Source organism: Ursus americanus, chromosome 19 (assembly GCF_024610735.1).
Source record: "Ursus americanus isolate L20-20 chromosome 19, mUrsAme1.1.p, whole genome shotgun sequence".
NCBI classification, from domain to species: Eukaryota; Metazoa; Chordata; class Mammalia; order Carnivora; family Ursidae; genus Ursus; species Ursus americanus.
In genome coordinates, this window is record NC_142145.1 from 2,925,390 (window position 1) to 2,938,212 (window position 12,823).

Genomic DNA, 12,823 nt, shown 5'->3' on the forward strand with positions numbered 1-12,823 from the left:
CGTGTGGCCGGACATGTGTGGCCTTTGTATGTCCACACGCCGTGGCCGCACTCTTGCACACGCTGATGGAGTCTTCCATGTGTGCTCCTAGGTTGCGAGGCACACACCGTCCTCAGTGGCCTCATAAGTTGTCCTGGGCTGGGAGCTCGCCCCCGTTCTGTCCCCTCACAGAATGTCCCTCCACCCTCTCCTCCCATGGGCATTTTCCGTTGACATTCTCGCTTTCTGACGGATTCTGTAGCTGCACACTGTTCCCTTTGTAAAGGAAGACGCGTTTCTTTGCCTCCAGGGCAAGCATCCAGGCCCTGTCGCGGGGTCAGCTCAAGCCCGTGGGTCCTGTCCCGACAAACAGAACCACGCGCGGACTCCTGGCTCTTGAGGATGGTGATGGTGTTGGAGGCGCCACAGGACACGCAAGAGCCCTCCTGGTTTCCCTGGAAGGGAAGGTTGGCAATGAAGCGATCAGTGACACGGGCCACGCCAAGCGAGGGTGGACCTCACACAAACGTGGCCTCATCAGCACTATGTGCTCGTGTGTTATTGCAACTTTAGAATTCCTGTTTGTTGCTAAAAAGCCTTTTCTTCGTGTGTCATCGACAAAAGGCTTTGTGTGTTACAGCTTTTCAGTCAGTGATTTCTCTCTCAGTAAAACTGATAGTGTTAGAATAGAAAGAAGGTACTTCACGATGCTGTGACTGTTCCTGAAATAAGTACCATCTGTCCCAACGTGGAATTGAAAGATCTCTAAACACGTGACCTCAGCTCGAATTAGGTAGCATGCTCCTTTTTCACAGAAATAAACCCCCTTGCGACAGTGACAGGAGTCACTGCGGTGTGTTTGCGGGTCATGGTCGCAACGAGGTTGCGCCATAATTGGAGATACAGATTGAGATGAGAACTGGAGTCAGTCCAAAGTGTTCGTGGCATGTAGGTGACCCGTGAAAGCTCCCATAGACGTGGTTTTTTGATGAGAGTGTTCGGTGGGATGGGAAACGCCAGGAGACCCGCGAGAGCTCCATGAGGCTCTTCAGAAACACCCACCGGGTTTCTTTTTAACCGTGCGTTGATTCTACTCCGGCCTCTTTAAAATGCACAAGTAGGTCAACAAGGCCCATCACTGAGACTGTGTTTTCAGTTATTTCTGTGTTACTTGTAGTTACGCTCGGAATTCGTGAGTTGTTACTCATCCTTGATTATGATCTAGAAAAGACGTATATATATTTTTGTCTTTGTCTCTGTGAACTCAAGTTCTGCAGTTTTGTACTTAATACCAACCGATGTGTTGACTTCACGTTCATAGGGATGCACGCTACGTGCTGTAAGTAGCTGTTCCCTCTCGGTGCGGGGCCCTCCGTGGGTCAGCTGTCCTTCTGTCCAACCTTGGGACAGCGCTCGCCCAGGCCTGTGACCCTGACGCTGCGCTGGACTGATCTGCCCCTCCCACGGTGGCTGCTAGTTTGCTTAATTCCACATTTGAGATTGTGGCCCCTGGTAGGACTTTTTGTCCTTTGTTACATTTAAAGTAGCTTTTTTTTTTTTTCTTTAAAGATTTTACTTATTTAAGAGAGAGCACGAGCAGGGGGAGCTGCAGGCAGAGGGAGAAGCAGACTCTCTGCGGAGCAAGGAGCCTGATGCGGGGCTCGATCCCAGGACCCTGGGACTATGACCTGAGCTGAAGGCAGACGCTTCACTGCCCCAGGCGCCCAGGTCCCCGTAAAGTAGCTTTTGTTGATGCACCGCTGGATGTTCTGGTTCTCTAAGAAGATTCCACTTCTTTAGCAAACTTTGGAATTTAAGAATTCCCAAGGGGGTGTGTCTGCCAAGATAATTGAAAACCACATTCGTCACAGGTACAGGTTTAAATCCTGGTATTTGTCTCATCCTGTAGTTCTCAATGTTTAAAAAAAAAAAAATCACAATTGCTGTGTTAGATTTCGGGTACGACCCCGATCCGTGGACCAATTGTGTGGTTGGTTGTCTGGAGCGGGAGCCATGCTGTTCACCAGCCGGTTCGCTCTCAGGTTAATGTATCCTTTCCTAACATTAAGTCATTGATATTTAAGTATTATATCAGATTCTTTTCTTGGGACCTTTAGAAGCTGCAGATCATGGTTTTTTTTTTTTTTAATCATATGACATCTTATATTCATGCAGAGAGCATGTGATGTGATATTTAGCGTTAATGGACTTTAACAGATATTCATAGTAGATGCAAATTCAGTTTTAAAGTTATCATTGAGTCACTCATTAACAGTATTTATTGAGCACCTACTATGTGCCAGGCTCTGTAATTCTAGGGAGACAGTCAGAGTATTAGGGACACAAGGTAAATATTTTTTCCTGCTCTGCTGTTTCTTCAGGTCCCGGGGGCGCGGTTTAGACAAGGAAACAGGGCAAAGCAGCACAGCAGTGATGGTCCAGTGGCCATACGGTGAGGGTCCTGGGACCTGGACGTGGGCATGTAGGAGACCGTGTGTGTGGGGGGAAGCACAGGTTCCCTTGGAGAAGCCGTGCAAAGGTCAGCGGTGCTGGGGGACGGAGAGCCTCCTGAGGGCGGCGGGGAGCCCTGAGCGGGACGGCGTCCTCGGTGTTGCGTCTTTAAAAGGAGAGTCGGGCTGGACGACGTTCAGATGTGTGATGGCAGCGGACGGTGGCTGGGTCATCTGTGTGAGATGCAGGGCCCAGGTTCAGGTGGGGCTGGTGGAGAGAAGGTGTTTGGGCACAGGGGGTGGGGTGTGAAGGAGGGGAAGGGACTGAGTTGACCCTGGTTCTGGCTGCAAGCGCCCGCTCTCAGCCTGGAACTTGGCAGGACGAGCAGGACAAACACCGGCGTCTGGTCACATCTGAGCCACGTTTGGGGCGCTTCCTGGGGATCCAATTAGGAGTGTCCAGCGGGAACGTGAGTCTGTGGGTTTGAGGTGGCGAAGGACGAGCGGGTCCTGGCAGAGGAGCTGATGTGTGTGTAATAGCTTCCAACATGGAAATCCAGTCGCAGTGAGCGAATTCCACTTTCGGAAACTAAACAGTATAAACTGTCGAGATCTTGGGTTCCTGAGTAGGAAGCTCTGAATGTGACTCTGCACCCCGGGCGTGTGACCTCATGCCGGTGCCCGGGTCTGTGCAGTAACGACAGCAGCACGTCTCTCCGTGCTGTGAAAATACCGTGGGAAGCGCGAGCCATGCACTGTTCTGCGGGGCAGCTCCTGCTGCCTGTGACTCCAAGCACGGCCGCTGCCCGCCGTGACAGCAGGGGACCTGGGCGCACACACGTGGATGCCACTGCCCACAGGCCCATCGGAGGGACGCCTGCTCGCAGACTGAGCTAGGGCACGAACCCTAACAGCGTCCTCTTTCCTTGGTGTCTCCCGGCTTTGTCAGAACCTGGTAGTGTGCTTGTCAAGGCTCTTGTTTTGTCTTGTTTTAGGGACTAGTTGCTCCTTAAAGGGAGGATGTATCATCGGAGAAGAGTATTGTCACCTCGATGCAGGGCCCTGGTTCGCTGCTCTGTGCCCAGAAGACCTCGAGCGCTAGGCAGGCTCTGTGTTACACCTGCAGCCACACGGCACCCTTTCTTTGCCATATTAATACCCGGATTTAGCTAGTTCAGACAAATCATGATGTCCTGGGTCTCCGAGTGAGACAGTCCGTCAGGCACGGGGTCCGGGTCCAGGTCCAGGAGCCAAAACAGATCTGATTCTGTTGGGTACGAATGAACAGAAACTTGGAGGAGAAGTGAAATGATTCTCTTTTGATGTGTTTTTTGGCAGCACTCTCTTTTCCGTCCGTACACTTGTCAACAGGCATTCCTCCCACAGGTGGAGTGTAAGGGATCGCTGAACCCTTAGGAGCGCAGTTGTGGGTTCAGTAATAGTTTCTAGAAGGAGGCTCATGGTCAGGGTCTCTTCTGCAGGCATTTACTCTCGCAGGGCGTGGGTGCTGGAGGGGAGGAGCTCTCCGCAGCGGGGAGGCATGACCACGGCTGTGGGCGAGTCATCCCCGTTCTGAGGAATAAAGGCCCCGCTGTTTGTGCATCTCGTGTTATGCATTGAATTCCGATCACGACGGTAGCTAATATTAGAAGCAAAATTCTAAATGAGAGGAGGGCTTCATGCATATTGTCACTTTCAAGATGCTTTGTCATGGATTTAGCATGACTGAGTAAATGTTTAATTTCTGGTAATCACCAATATTCATCATTAGGAAGAACATTTTTTGAAAGTAGAACGCTACAGTATGGGTATCATTGTCCTATGGACAATGGGAAAAAACTAGGAGGCTTGTGTGTGTGTGTGTGTGTGTGTGTGTGTGTGTTGTGAAGAAATTGTTTTTTCTGTTATGTGGTTAAACATTAGAAATTAATATTTAGAACCAAGAGAAACGAAGCCTCTCTCCTTGCAACCCCCTGGTTTTTGGATTTAAAACACCAGACTGACTTTTGCTGAAATAGGAAATCTGGTGTTTCCAGTGTGTTTGGATTCCTTGCCAAAATTTAAAGACTGTGATTAATAGTTTATTTCTTATTATTCTAAATGTTACTTTAAAATAGTTAAGCTAGAGAAATAATCCATTAATCAAAATAAGGGGAAATGAGAATATAAATGGGACCCTAACCAGTCTCTTGTTTAGCTGTGGGTATTATAATGCAGGTGATGGAGAAGTCACGTAGTGGCCATGCTGGAATACACGTGCAGTCTGATTTAGGATCACTGTGAGATTCAGATCAGATATCAAAATCCAGCTCTGGTGTCTAAGCAGGTTTCGTATTCATAAAACCAAACAAACATCTTAAAACACATTATTCATTTTTCTCTTAAGTCAAATGTACTATGAAAAGTTGTGAACGTGAGGAGTGATTCGTCCAAAGTGCCACGCGGTCATGTGGCCCACGGCTCGGTGAGTAGAGGTCGCGGTCAGGAAGGTGTGTGCAGCATCGTGAAGCATTGAGCGCCATGCCACGTGTGTCAGATGCTGGTCGTGTCCCCCTCCTCTTAAGGCTGAGAGGTTTGTGTGTGTCCTGGGAGGGTACAGGCTTTCTTCACGTTTATGTCATCAGCCCCCCACACATGAGTATGAAACATCCCCTTACCTTATAAAGACAAAAGGGAAAAAAGTTGACCTCATAACGTTGCAGAAGTCAATATCAGTCCCTGGAACATTGAAATGGAAGATAATTATTTCCTTTAGCATTATTGAAAAGCCCACAATTCACACAGAGGCAAAAAAAAAAAAAACAAATTTTCTGAAAACCTGTTTCTCATTTTCTGAGTACTTTGTCTTGTAGGGGGGAGAAAGCAAGCTGTGTGTGCTCAAAATACTATGTGTGCACTTAAGTGTTTCTGTGATTCCTTTCCTCTGTGGCTGCATTTCCCCTTTGCCTGATTCCTCAGGATGAATTTCTTTCATTTCCTAAAAAGCCTGTAGGACAGCTGTATTGAGTAATAAAATGTTGGTCCCAGTGAATCTGTAAGTCAAAATGACTTCCTTAAAGAATAAGATGCTATTTGAATCTATCCCTTCTATTTTAAAGCAAAAATAGTTATCTCTGTGTCTAGATTTATGGACTAAACTTAGCTACCTAGTTATTAGGCGTTTCCAGATTTGCAGTCCTTCTGAAACATTTTTAAAACTTTCTGAGCTTTGCTATGTAAAACTTCTGTCCTTTATGGAGGGAGGCCCTTCCTCCTGTTACCTCCCTAATGGCGTTTTTTCATCTGCCCTGTGCAAGTTTGTGTATCCTGGTCTCGAGGAGGAGAGGTCTGGGCGACTGTTGGGGGTGTAGTCCGTGTTGTGTGTACAGAATGGACACTGTGTAGAATGGCCAGCAAGATTTGTTTGTTACGTGCAATTACTTTGCAGAGACTTCCAAGGCCATTCACCTAACAGCTAACAAGAACCCTCATTTTTTCTCTTGGCAAACACAAAGGCCATCTTCCTTCCTCGAATGTATCCAGAAGCAGTTCTAAAAGCACCCTGTTGATGAATCTCTCCGTGGTGTGATGTCGCTTTGCAAAAATGTAAAACCACGTCCTCCGCTTTCCTGCCGGAAATTCACCATCTACTCGAGGACGTGGAGTGACTGTTACATGTCAGATAAACTTCTGTCTGTGCCACTGCGCCCGCCCCCAACCCCTGTGGAATTTTTGTGGAGTACCTTACTGGACCTCCTTCAGTGATGATTGTTGGGTGTCGCGAATGTAGGGCTAGTTCTAAGTGGGAGCTTTCTGAAACTATTAACTAAAGAGAAGCACTTAATTCATGATGTCAGCCAGCCCCCCGCCCCAATTTCTAGGGTTCCTAGAGGCATAGCTTTATGCCAGTTAGAATTGTATGAGTGTGGTAGTTTATGTATGCATGTTAATTTCAAGCGATCGGTCTCACTTTATCAAGACTTTAGCTGAAGGTTAATGCAGTTCAGTAAGATTAATCTTGCCCTGTTGTTTTTGTCCTCAGATCGTAAACCCCATTGTTCAAATAGCGATGCTTCAAATGTCATTTGAGAGCCTTCTCTAAAAGCTACAGGCTCTCATTTATTCCCATTTTTATCTTGCAGTGCACTTGACTTTAGAATACCCCTTCTGTTTTTCCAACATGGTAATTATTTATGGAAATTGGTGAAAGCACTCTCGGTTCTGACAGACCTATGTGAGAGCTGTCCTTTTTTTTTATTGTGTTTCTATGGCCCCCAAATTCAGCCTTGTATTGGAACTATCATTCACCTGTAAATCCGCTTTGTACTACAAAATTCTGCTTTTCTGCAAATCCTCCCCAATTCCATCTGGCCACCTTTTAACCTTCAGAGCTGGTTCAGACACTGTTATTTGCCATTCTTACATGCAAAACAGAGAAGTCTAACGCTTCTCTCTGGTTCGCTGGAAATGATTATTTCAAGCTGCCTCAGTAAGGCAAGAAGGCCAGTTGAAAATCTCTCCTGCTTGAGCAAAATGAGTTACTGCTGAAGTCAGGGGTCTTCGCTGACCTGACGGGGTTGCTGCGTGAAGGTCATTGTTTGTGTTCTCGGGTGTTGATAAGGAAATTAATAGGAAAAATGCACTTAGACACCAAAGGCAGAAATGAGCTTTTCTGTTGTCTGCTTTTTCTCATCCAGGGGAGAGACCATTCTAACCCAGATACCGTCCAGACAGTGCCTCTCAGAAAGGGAACCTAGAGACTCGTTTCCAGCGTCCCCCAGTGCCCCGTGACAGCCGTTAGCAGCCCCCTCATGGACGTCCCAGCAGTGACCCTGACCGCCCCGTGGGAGAACAGCTGCAGGACTCCCGACCGGACGCCCTGATCCTGGAGCCGCCGTGCTGGAGTGGAGACTGAGGGGAGATGCTTCTCCTCCCTGTGAGACGTTTAGAATGAATGAAGACGGTCTGCTCTGGACTCACATGTAGATATTCTCTATGCATCTATGTGCTCATCGACCACAGTCCCCTATTTGCTTATAATGAACAGTGGTGTTGGCAGGCCCAGTAGGAGCACGTCTGAGACACTGGAGAGAGATTCTCGCGCGTGCCGGAGGGACTAAAGACGATGAGCGCCGTGCAGGAGCCGCCAGTGCTCAGGAGGACTGTCGGGTGATGTCAGGACACGCGGTGCTGGAGCAGAGCTTGGTAGCGTTAACACCACGGCCTCTCTGTGGCGTAGGGGGTATTTAAAATCGTCCGTAAGCGAGGAAGGAGGTAGCGTTGGGCACTGTGGAAAGCACGCTCGGTGGCGCGGGGCCGCGACGAGGTCCTAACTGTCTGGTGGCCTTTGTGGGCCATGGGCGTTTCCTGTTAGCTCTTTCCGTCCTTCCCATCATTTGTGCTCAGCCAGCCCTCAGAGGAAGCACATCTGTGGGAGCGCTTACGTTCTGCTTTGGAAAGAGCTAGTTGAACACTAAGACACGCAGGCTTCTTTGATTATTCTCAGGACCTTTTTGTAACAGGGCTACGTTCTGCAAACTGCTCACCAAGGAAGACTGCCCGTAAATTCTCTAGCCACTGAACCCTCCTGGTCTAGACCCGCTTTAGTGATGGCGGGAGAAACCCTGAGCAGATTTGGGGGCCCTGGTGCCCTGGAACTCTCTGCTCTCCCTCCCTCCCTTCCTCCCCCCTCTCCCCTTCCATCTGTCCCTCCACCAGCCCAGCAAGTAGGTGTCTTTTCTTCTTGGGCCTGGGGACCTCCGTAGGAGGAGTACCTTCACTCCCAGAGCGTGGAGGTCCCCAGGCCCCTGGGTGGGGGCGGCTCTATTATATACCTCTTCCTCAGTCCCGCAAATGCAAGTTTTTGTGGTGGGGGTTAAGGCCCATAACAAAGGATCTTAAACCGTGCAGTGTACGCAGTTAAAATCGTATTCCACAGATATAAATATTTTCTTTTCCTGTTACCGTGACACTATGTGTGATGGTAATATTTCTGAGAGTTTCAGATTTTTGCACATATGATTTTATGCATTATCAAAAGTTACTGCTGCCTTGAATGAAGATGTTCTGTGAAATTTTTTGCAAAAGCTTTACTAGGTTTTTTTTAATTGTGAAATTTTGTAAAGGCAGGAAATGGATTAAAACGAGCATGCTAAATATATTTTTCAAAAAAGCAATAATTTTACATGTACAGAAATTATCCTAACCTTTAATACTGGTGAGAGCGACAGTTTACTTAATACAGTAATGGATTAGTGCAGTTTTTTGTAGAAAATGGGCTTCTGATACAAAGATTTAAGCACGTGCGCACGCGCACGCACACACACAAACCCTAAAGTGTGGTTTTCCTGTTGTAATGATTTGTTGAATTATTATTATATTATTATTATTGTTGATGTTGTTCTTAGTTAATGTTTGGTTCTGGATTCTACTTGTTACTGAATTTAAATTACTTGAGGTTCCGGTTACTTTGCAACACTTGCAAACTGCAGTGTAACCGGCTAGCTTCTCATACGTATGGATGTGCACACACGTGTGTACACGTATGTGTGTATATGTAACGTTTCTACTTATTTTTTCCTGATATTCTTACACCAGATATGTACCAGAATGATCTGTTGTGTCGGTGTGATTAGGAGTGTCCACGCAGATTGTTATCGAGCAGCTGTAAAGTTATTTTGAGCAAAGTCGCAGAGACACATTCCTCTGTTCACCTTAGAAATCAGAATGCCTTTCTGTTGACTTATGTTTGATCATTTTGATAGTTTCCCCAAAGTGATAATTTCCGCGTTTCATTTTCTCGGCTGAAAGTGAGTAGTGACAGTTCAGGAATGCACAGGGGCTGCTGATCCAGTCCTGTCTGTTTCTCTGTGTTCTAGCGATTAAAAGCAGTTCTGTACCCAAAGTGACACGGAAGTGTCGTGTCCATTCTTCCTGTTTCGGAAGCGGTACCCGGGAGCCCCGCCAGCAGTCGGAGCTGCCTGGTGGCGAGAGGGGAACGCGCCTGGGGTGCCGTGGGCTGAGCGCGCAGCCTGAGTCAGCGTACCGAAGTGTGCGCTGTGCAGAGTGCAGAAGTAGGTCTCCACGTGACTAAGCGGATGGAGGAGGACGGACGCTCCGAGGATGCCGCCCTCCGAGACATGCCGCTCTCGGGCCTGACTGTGGTTTCTTTCTTCCACTGGTCATCAGTATTGTTGGGTTTGTTAATGCGTTGATGTCTGTTTGACCATAGTATTTAATATGATTTGTGTTTTCTTATTTATTTAGCCAATATGTTTTGATTCGCTTTTTTTCGAATGGTAATTTCCGCATGATCTCTCCTGTAAGTCACCTTCTGACTGTTACAGACTCTTTCTACTACCTCTACCGACCTGCTGTTTCCTCGTTTCTTAACAGGATTTTTACAGTGTTGGCGTCTAATGTAACTTAGACAATAAAGGGTTTGGTTGTCTACACTGCAGCTTCTCCGTGTATCTCCCCGCCCCGCCTGCGCTCTCGCTGCTCCTGGCGCAGCTCTGTTGGTCTGGCTCTCCTCCTCCCCCTCTCCACCTCCCCGCTCACGTCTCTTCCTCGTTGTCGATGTCAAATAACACAGAAATAATAATAATGAGCTTATAGGAATCTTTCAGGTTATTCACTCATATTCCTTAATTTGAAGAATGAACATTTAAATTCTCTGAAAAATCAGCTGGTAAGCCTCTCTCCTGGGACACACTCAGCCCTTCCACCACTTTCCTGCCTGCTTTGGGAGGGCCTTTTGGCATCTCAGATGGATTCATTTCACGTTGGTCAGAACACAGTACAGATCTTCAAGGCAGGTGGCTTTTGCCTTTCCAGTTTTGAAAAGTATTAAATGCTTTTAGAGGTCTGGTCCCTCCAATACTTACTTACTTATTTTTGAAACCAAGAAAGACACTGGTTTCCCGAAAAGCACGTGGCCCAGAAAATCACTCGGTTACTAATTGCACGCAGCCGCTGGGTCAGGTAAAGGGATGTGGATTTTGCCCGGTGTGTCGAGAGCCAGCTTCAGACTCGGCCACTCTGTTACGGGTTGTGTAACGTTACAGAAACATCTAGATAAGGGCACATGCACACGTAGGTGTAGTAACTGAGCACTGCTTTGGGATGGAGATAGTGTTGAATGCAGCAAGAGGTGCCGTCTCTCTGGGGCCTCCCATGGAGCTGCTCGTTCTTCCCACTGAGACAGAGCGAGGGAGCGAGAGCGTGCTCATAGCCCACGGGATGAGTGTCCCCTGGATCAGTCTGTACCCAAGACACTGCGCCTCCTGGATTCTCATGGCCAGATCCCCTTTACCAACATGCCTGCTTTCAAGCAAAACACGATCACCCCCCAAACCCCGAGAGGTTTCCGTGATGTACAAACAAGAGGGACTGTATTTGTCTAACTTTTCCTTCCCACTTTCTAGATGAAGTAGCTTTTTACTGCTTTTAACTTTGGTGAGTTCTAAGTGCAGAGCATTTTGTTCACTGAGAAAAAGAAAACTCACAGGCCAGGACTCCCAGCGATGGTTTAAGTGCACTCCAGGGCCCCCGCACGCCTGTGTGACGGGACCGAGGGAGAATGTTCATTCTTCATCAACTTTGCTAATTATACTTTGAGGCAGTAAAATGCAAAAGACCATAGAATTTGTATTTCTTTTTTTTAAAATACAATTTATAACATTATATTTTGTACTCTTTATATTAGAATTTGTAACTAGATTGATGTATTTAACTCTATTTCTGAAAAAATAATTCAATGTTTCAGTTATGTGATAAAAATATTTAGATAAAACATATTCATTCTATTGGAATTTGAAATCAATAAAAAGATCTTGGAGTTCTTGAGATTTGTTAAGACCTTTTTCCCCGGTTTCAGGAGGTGGCCTAAATCCTTTGTCTTGATCTGTGGTTTTCTATTTTCATTGGCAGAACACAAAGCAAAGTGTTAGCGCTCTTTCTATTAGCAGAAGAGTTTTAGCATGATTCACAAGATAATTCATCTAACACTATGTCAAGATGGCCAGAGAATTTTTTAAAAATCTTTTGTAGACTCCAGGGTGTACACACTGTTTGTTTGTTTTGGAAGGTGGCGATGGAGTTCTCATTTTCTCCCGCAGCTCATCTCTTCGTTCCCGCACCAAACGCACACACCATTCTCACTCTCGCCATCTAAGCCACACAGGACGTAAGGGATGGACACAAAAGGAACCCCCAGTCAGATGAAATGATGGCATCAAGAACTTGGGGGTCCAGAGGCACTAACGGAACTTGAATTTAAAAAGATGAGAAGTGTTTTAAAGTTAGAAGGTATAACTGTGTCTCCACTGGCAGAAAAGAGAAGGGGTGTCGTGGGCCCTTGCACGTGGCCTTCTGGTTGTGCCACGGAGGAAAGTAGAGGGCTGCACGGGGCGCAGAGCCCCAGGCCAGCGCTGGCGTCTGTCTGATGGGGCAACGGACCACGCACCGAGTTCACGCCCCTCTGCTTTGAGGGTGGGAGCACCCATTTGAGGAACTCCCCGAAAGGCTGTTAGGTTTTGTAGTGTGCAGAAGCAGACCTGGTCGTAGGTGAGGTTTATGGCTCAAACTGCTGAGAACCTCTCATCCTGTCGGGCAGCTGGTTCTATGAGGACTTGGCAACACCAATGTCTTGAGAAGGCAGCTGACGTTAACTCAAGAACTGACCCTTCTGTGCGGGGACCAAGGAGAAATCCCCGGCCCAAATCTCCTTGCAGCCTCTGACGCAGGGAATTCCTCCCAGAGGACACCCCGTGAGAGCTTGTAGGTTCAAACCCAGGTAGACACCTTCCCCAGTCCTGGGCTTTCTGCAGGTAGCCATGCTCCTTCCTCCAGGAAGGCGGCTTTCCTTCTATCTTCCTGCTGGTCACCAGATAGCACAGCCATGGGCCCGGGGCTCCTTGGACACAGAGTTGGGCGGAAGATGGCCACTGAACATTTGCTGGGCGGTGATTTGCCACATACCACCCTGGATGCGGAACTGGGTGTGGCTGTGCTACACGCACACACACAGCCACACAGCACACACACCACAAATACACTGCACACATACACCACACACACACACACACGCTCCCACATACACCATACACACCACACACACCACACACACACACCACCCCACCACCACACATGCCACACACACACACCACATGCCACACACACACACCACACCACACATCACACATACACACCACACATACCACACACACACACACACGCATACCACACACACCACACATCACACATACACACCACACACACACCACACACATACACCACACACACCACACACCACCCCCCCACCACACACACACCATACATACCACACACACACACCACACCACACATCACACATACACACCACACACACATACCACACACACACCACACATCAC

At 47.7% G+C, this 12,823-nt stretch overlaps 1 protein-coding gene across 12 annotated transcripts in view; it reads left to right on the forward strand.

Annotated features, from left to right (window-relative positions):
- ZNF516 (zinc finger protein 516) overlaps positions 1-12,823 on the forward strand; it is a 228,310-nt gene that overhangs the window by 106,234 nt on the left and 109,253 nt on the right. For 4 of the 12 annotated variants that reach the window (XM_045790283.2, XM_045790284.2, XM_045790282.2 and 1 more), the window contains exon 5: positions 290-2,128. The exons of 5 other annotated variants lie outside the window; for them this stretch is intronic. In XM_045790283.2, the coding sequence (XP_045646239.2) occupies positions 290-552 (263 nt within the window). In that variant the 3' untranslated portion in view covers positions 553-2,128. Of the gene's footprint in view, positions 1-289; positions 2,129-7,105; positions 9,863-12,823 lie in introns of those variants that run through there. 3 more of the 12 variants (XM_045790287.2, XM_045790285.2, XM_045790286.2) reach the window with 1 other exon arrangement.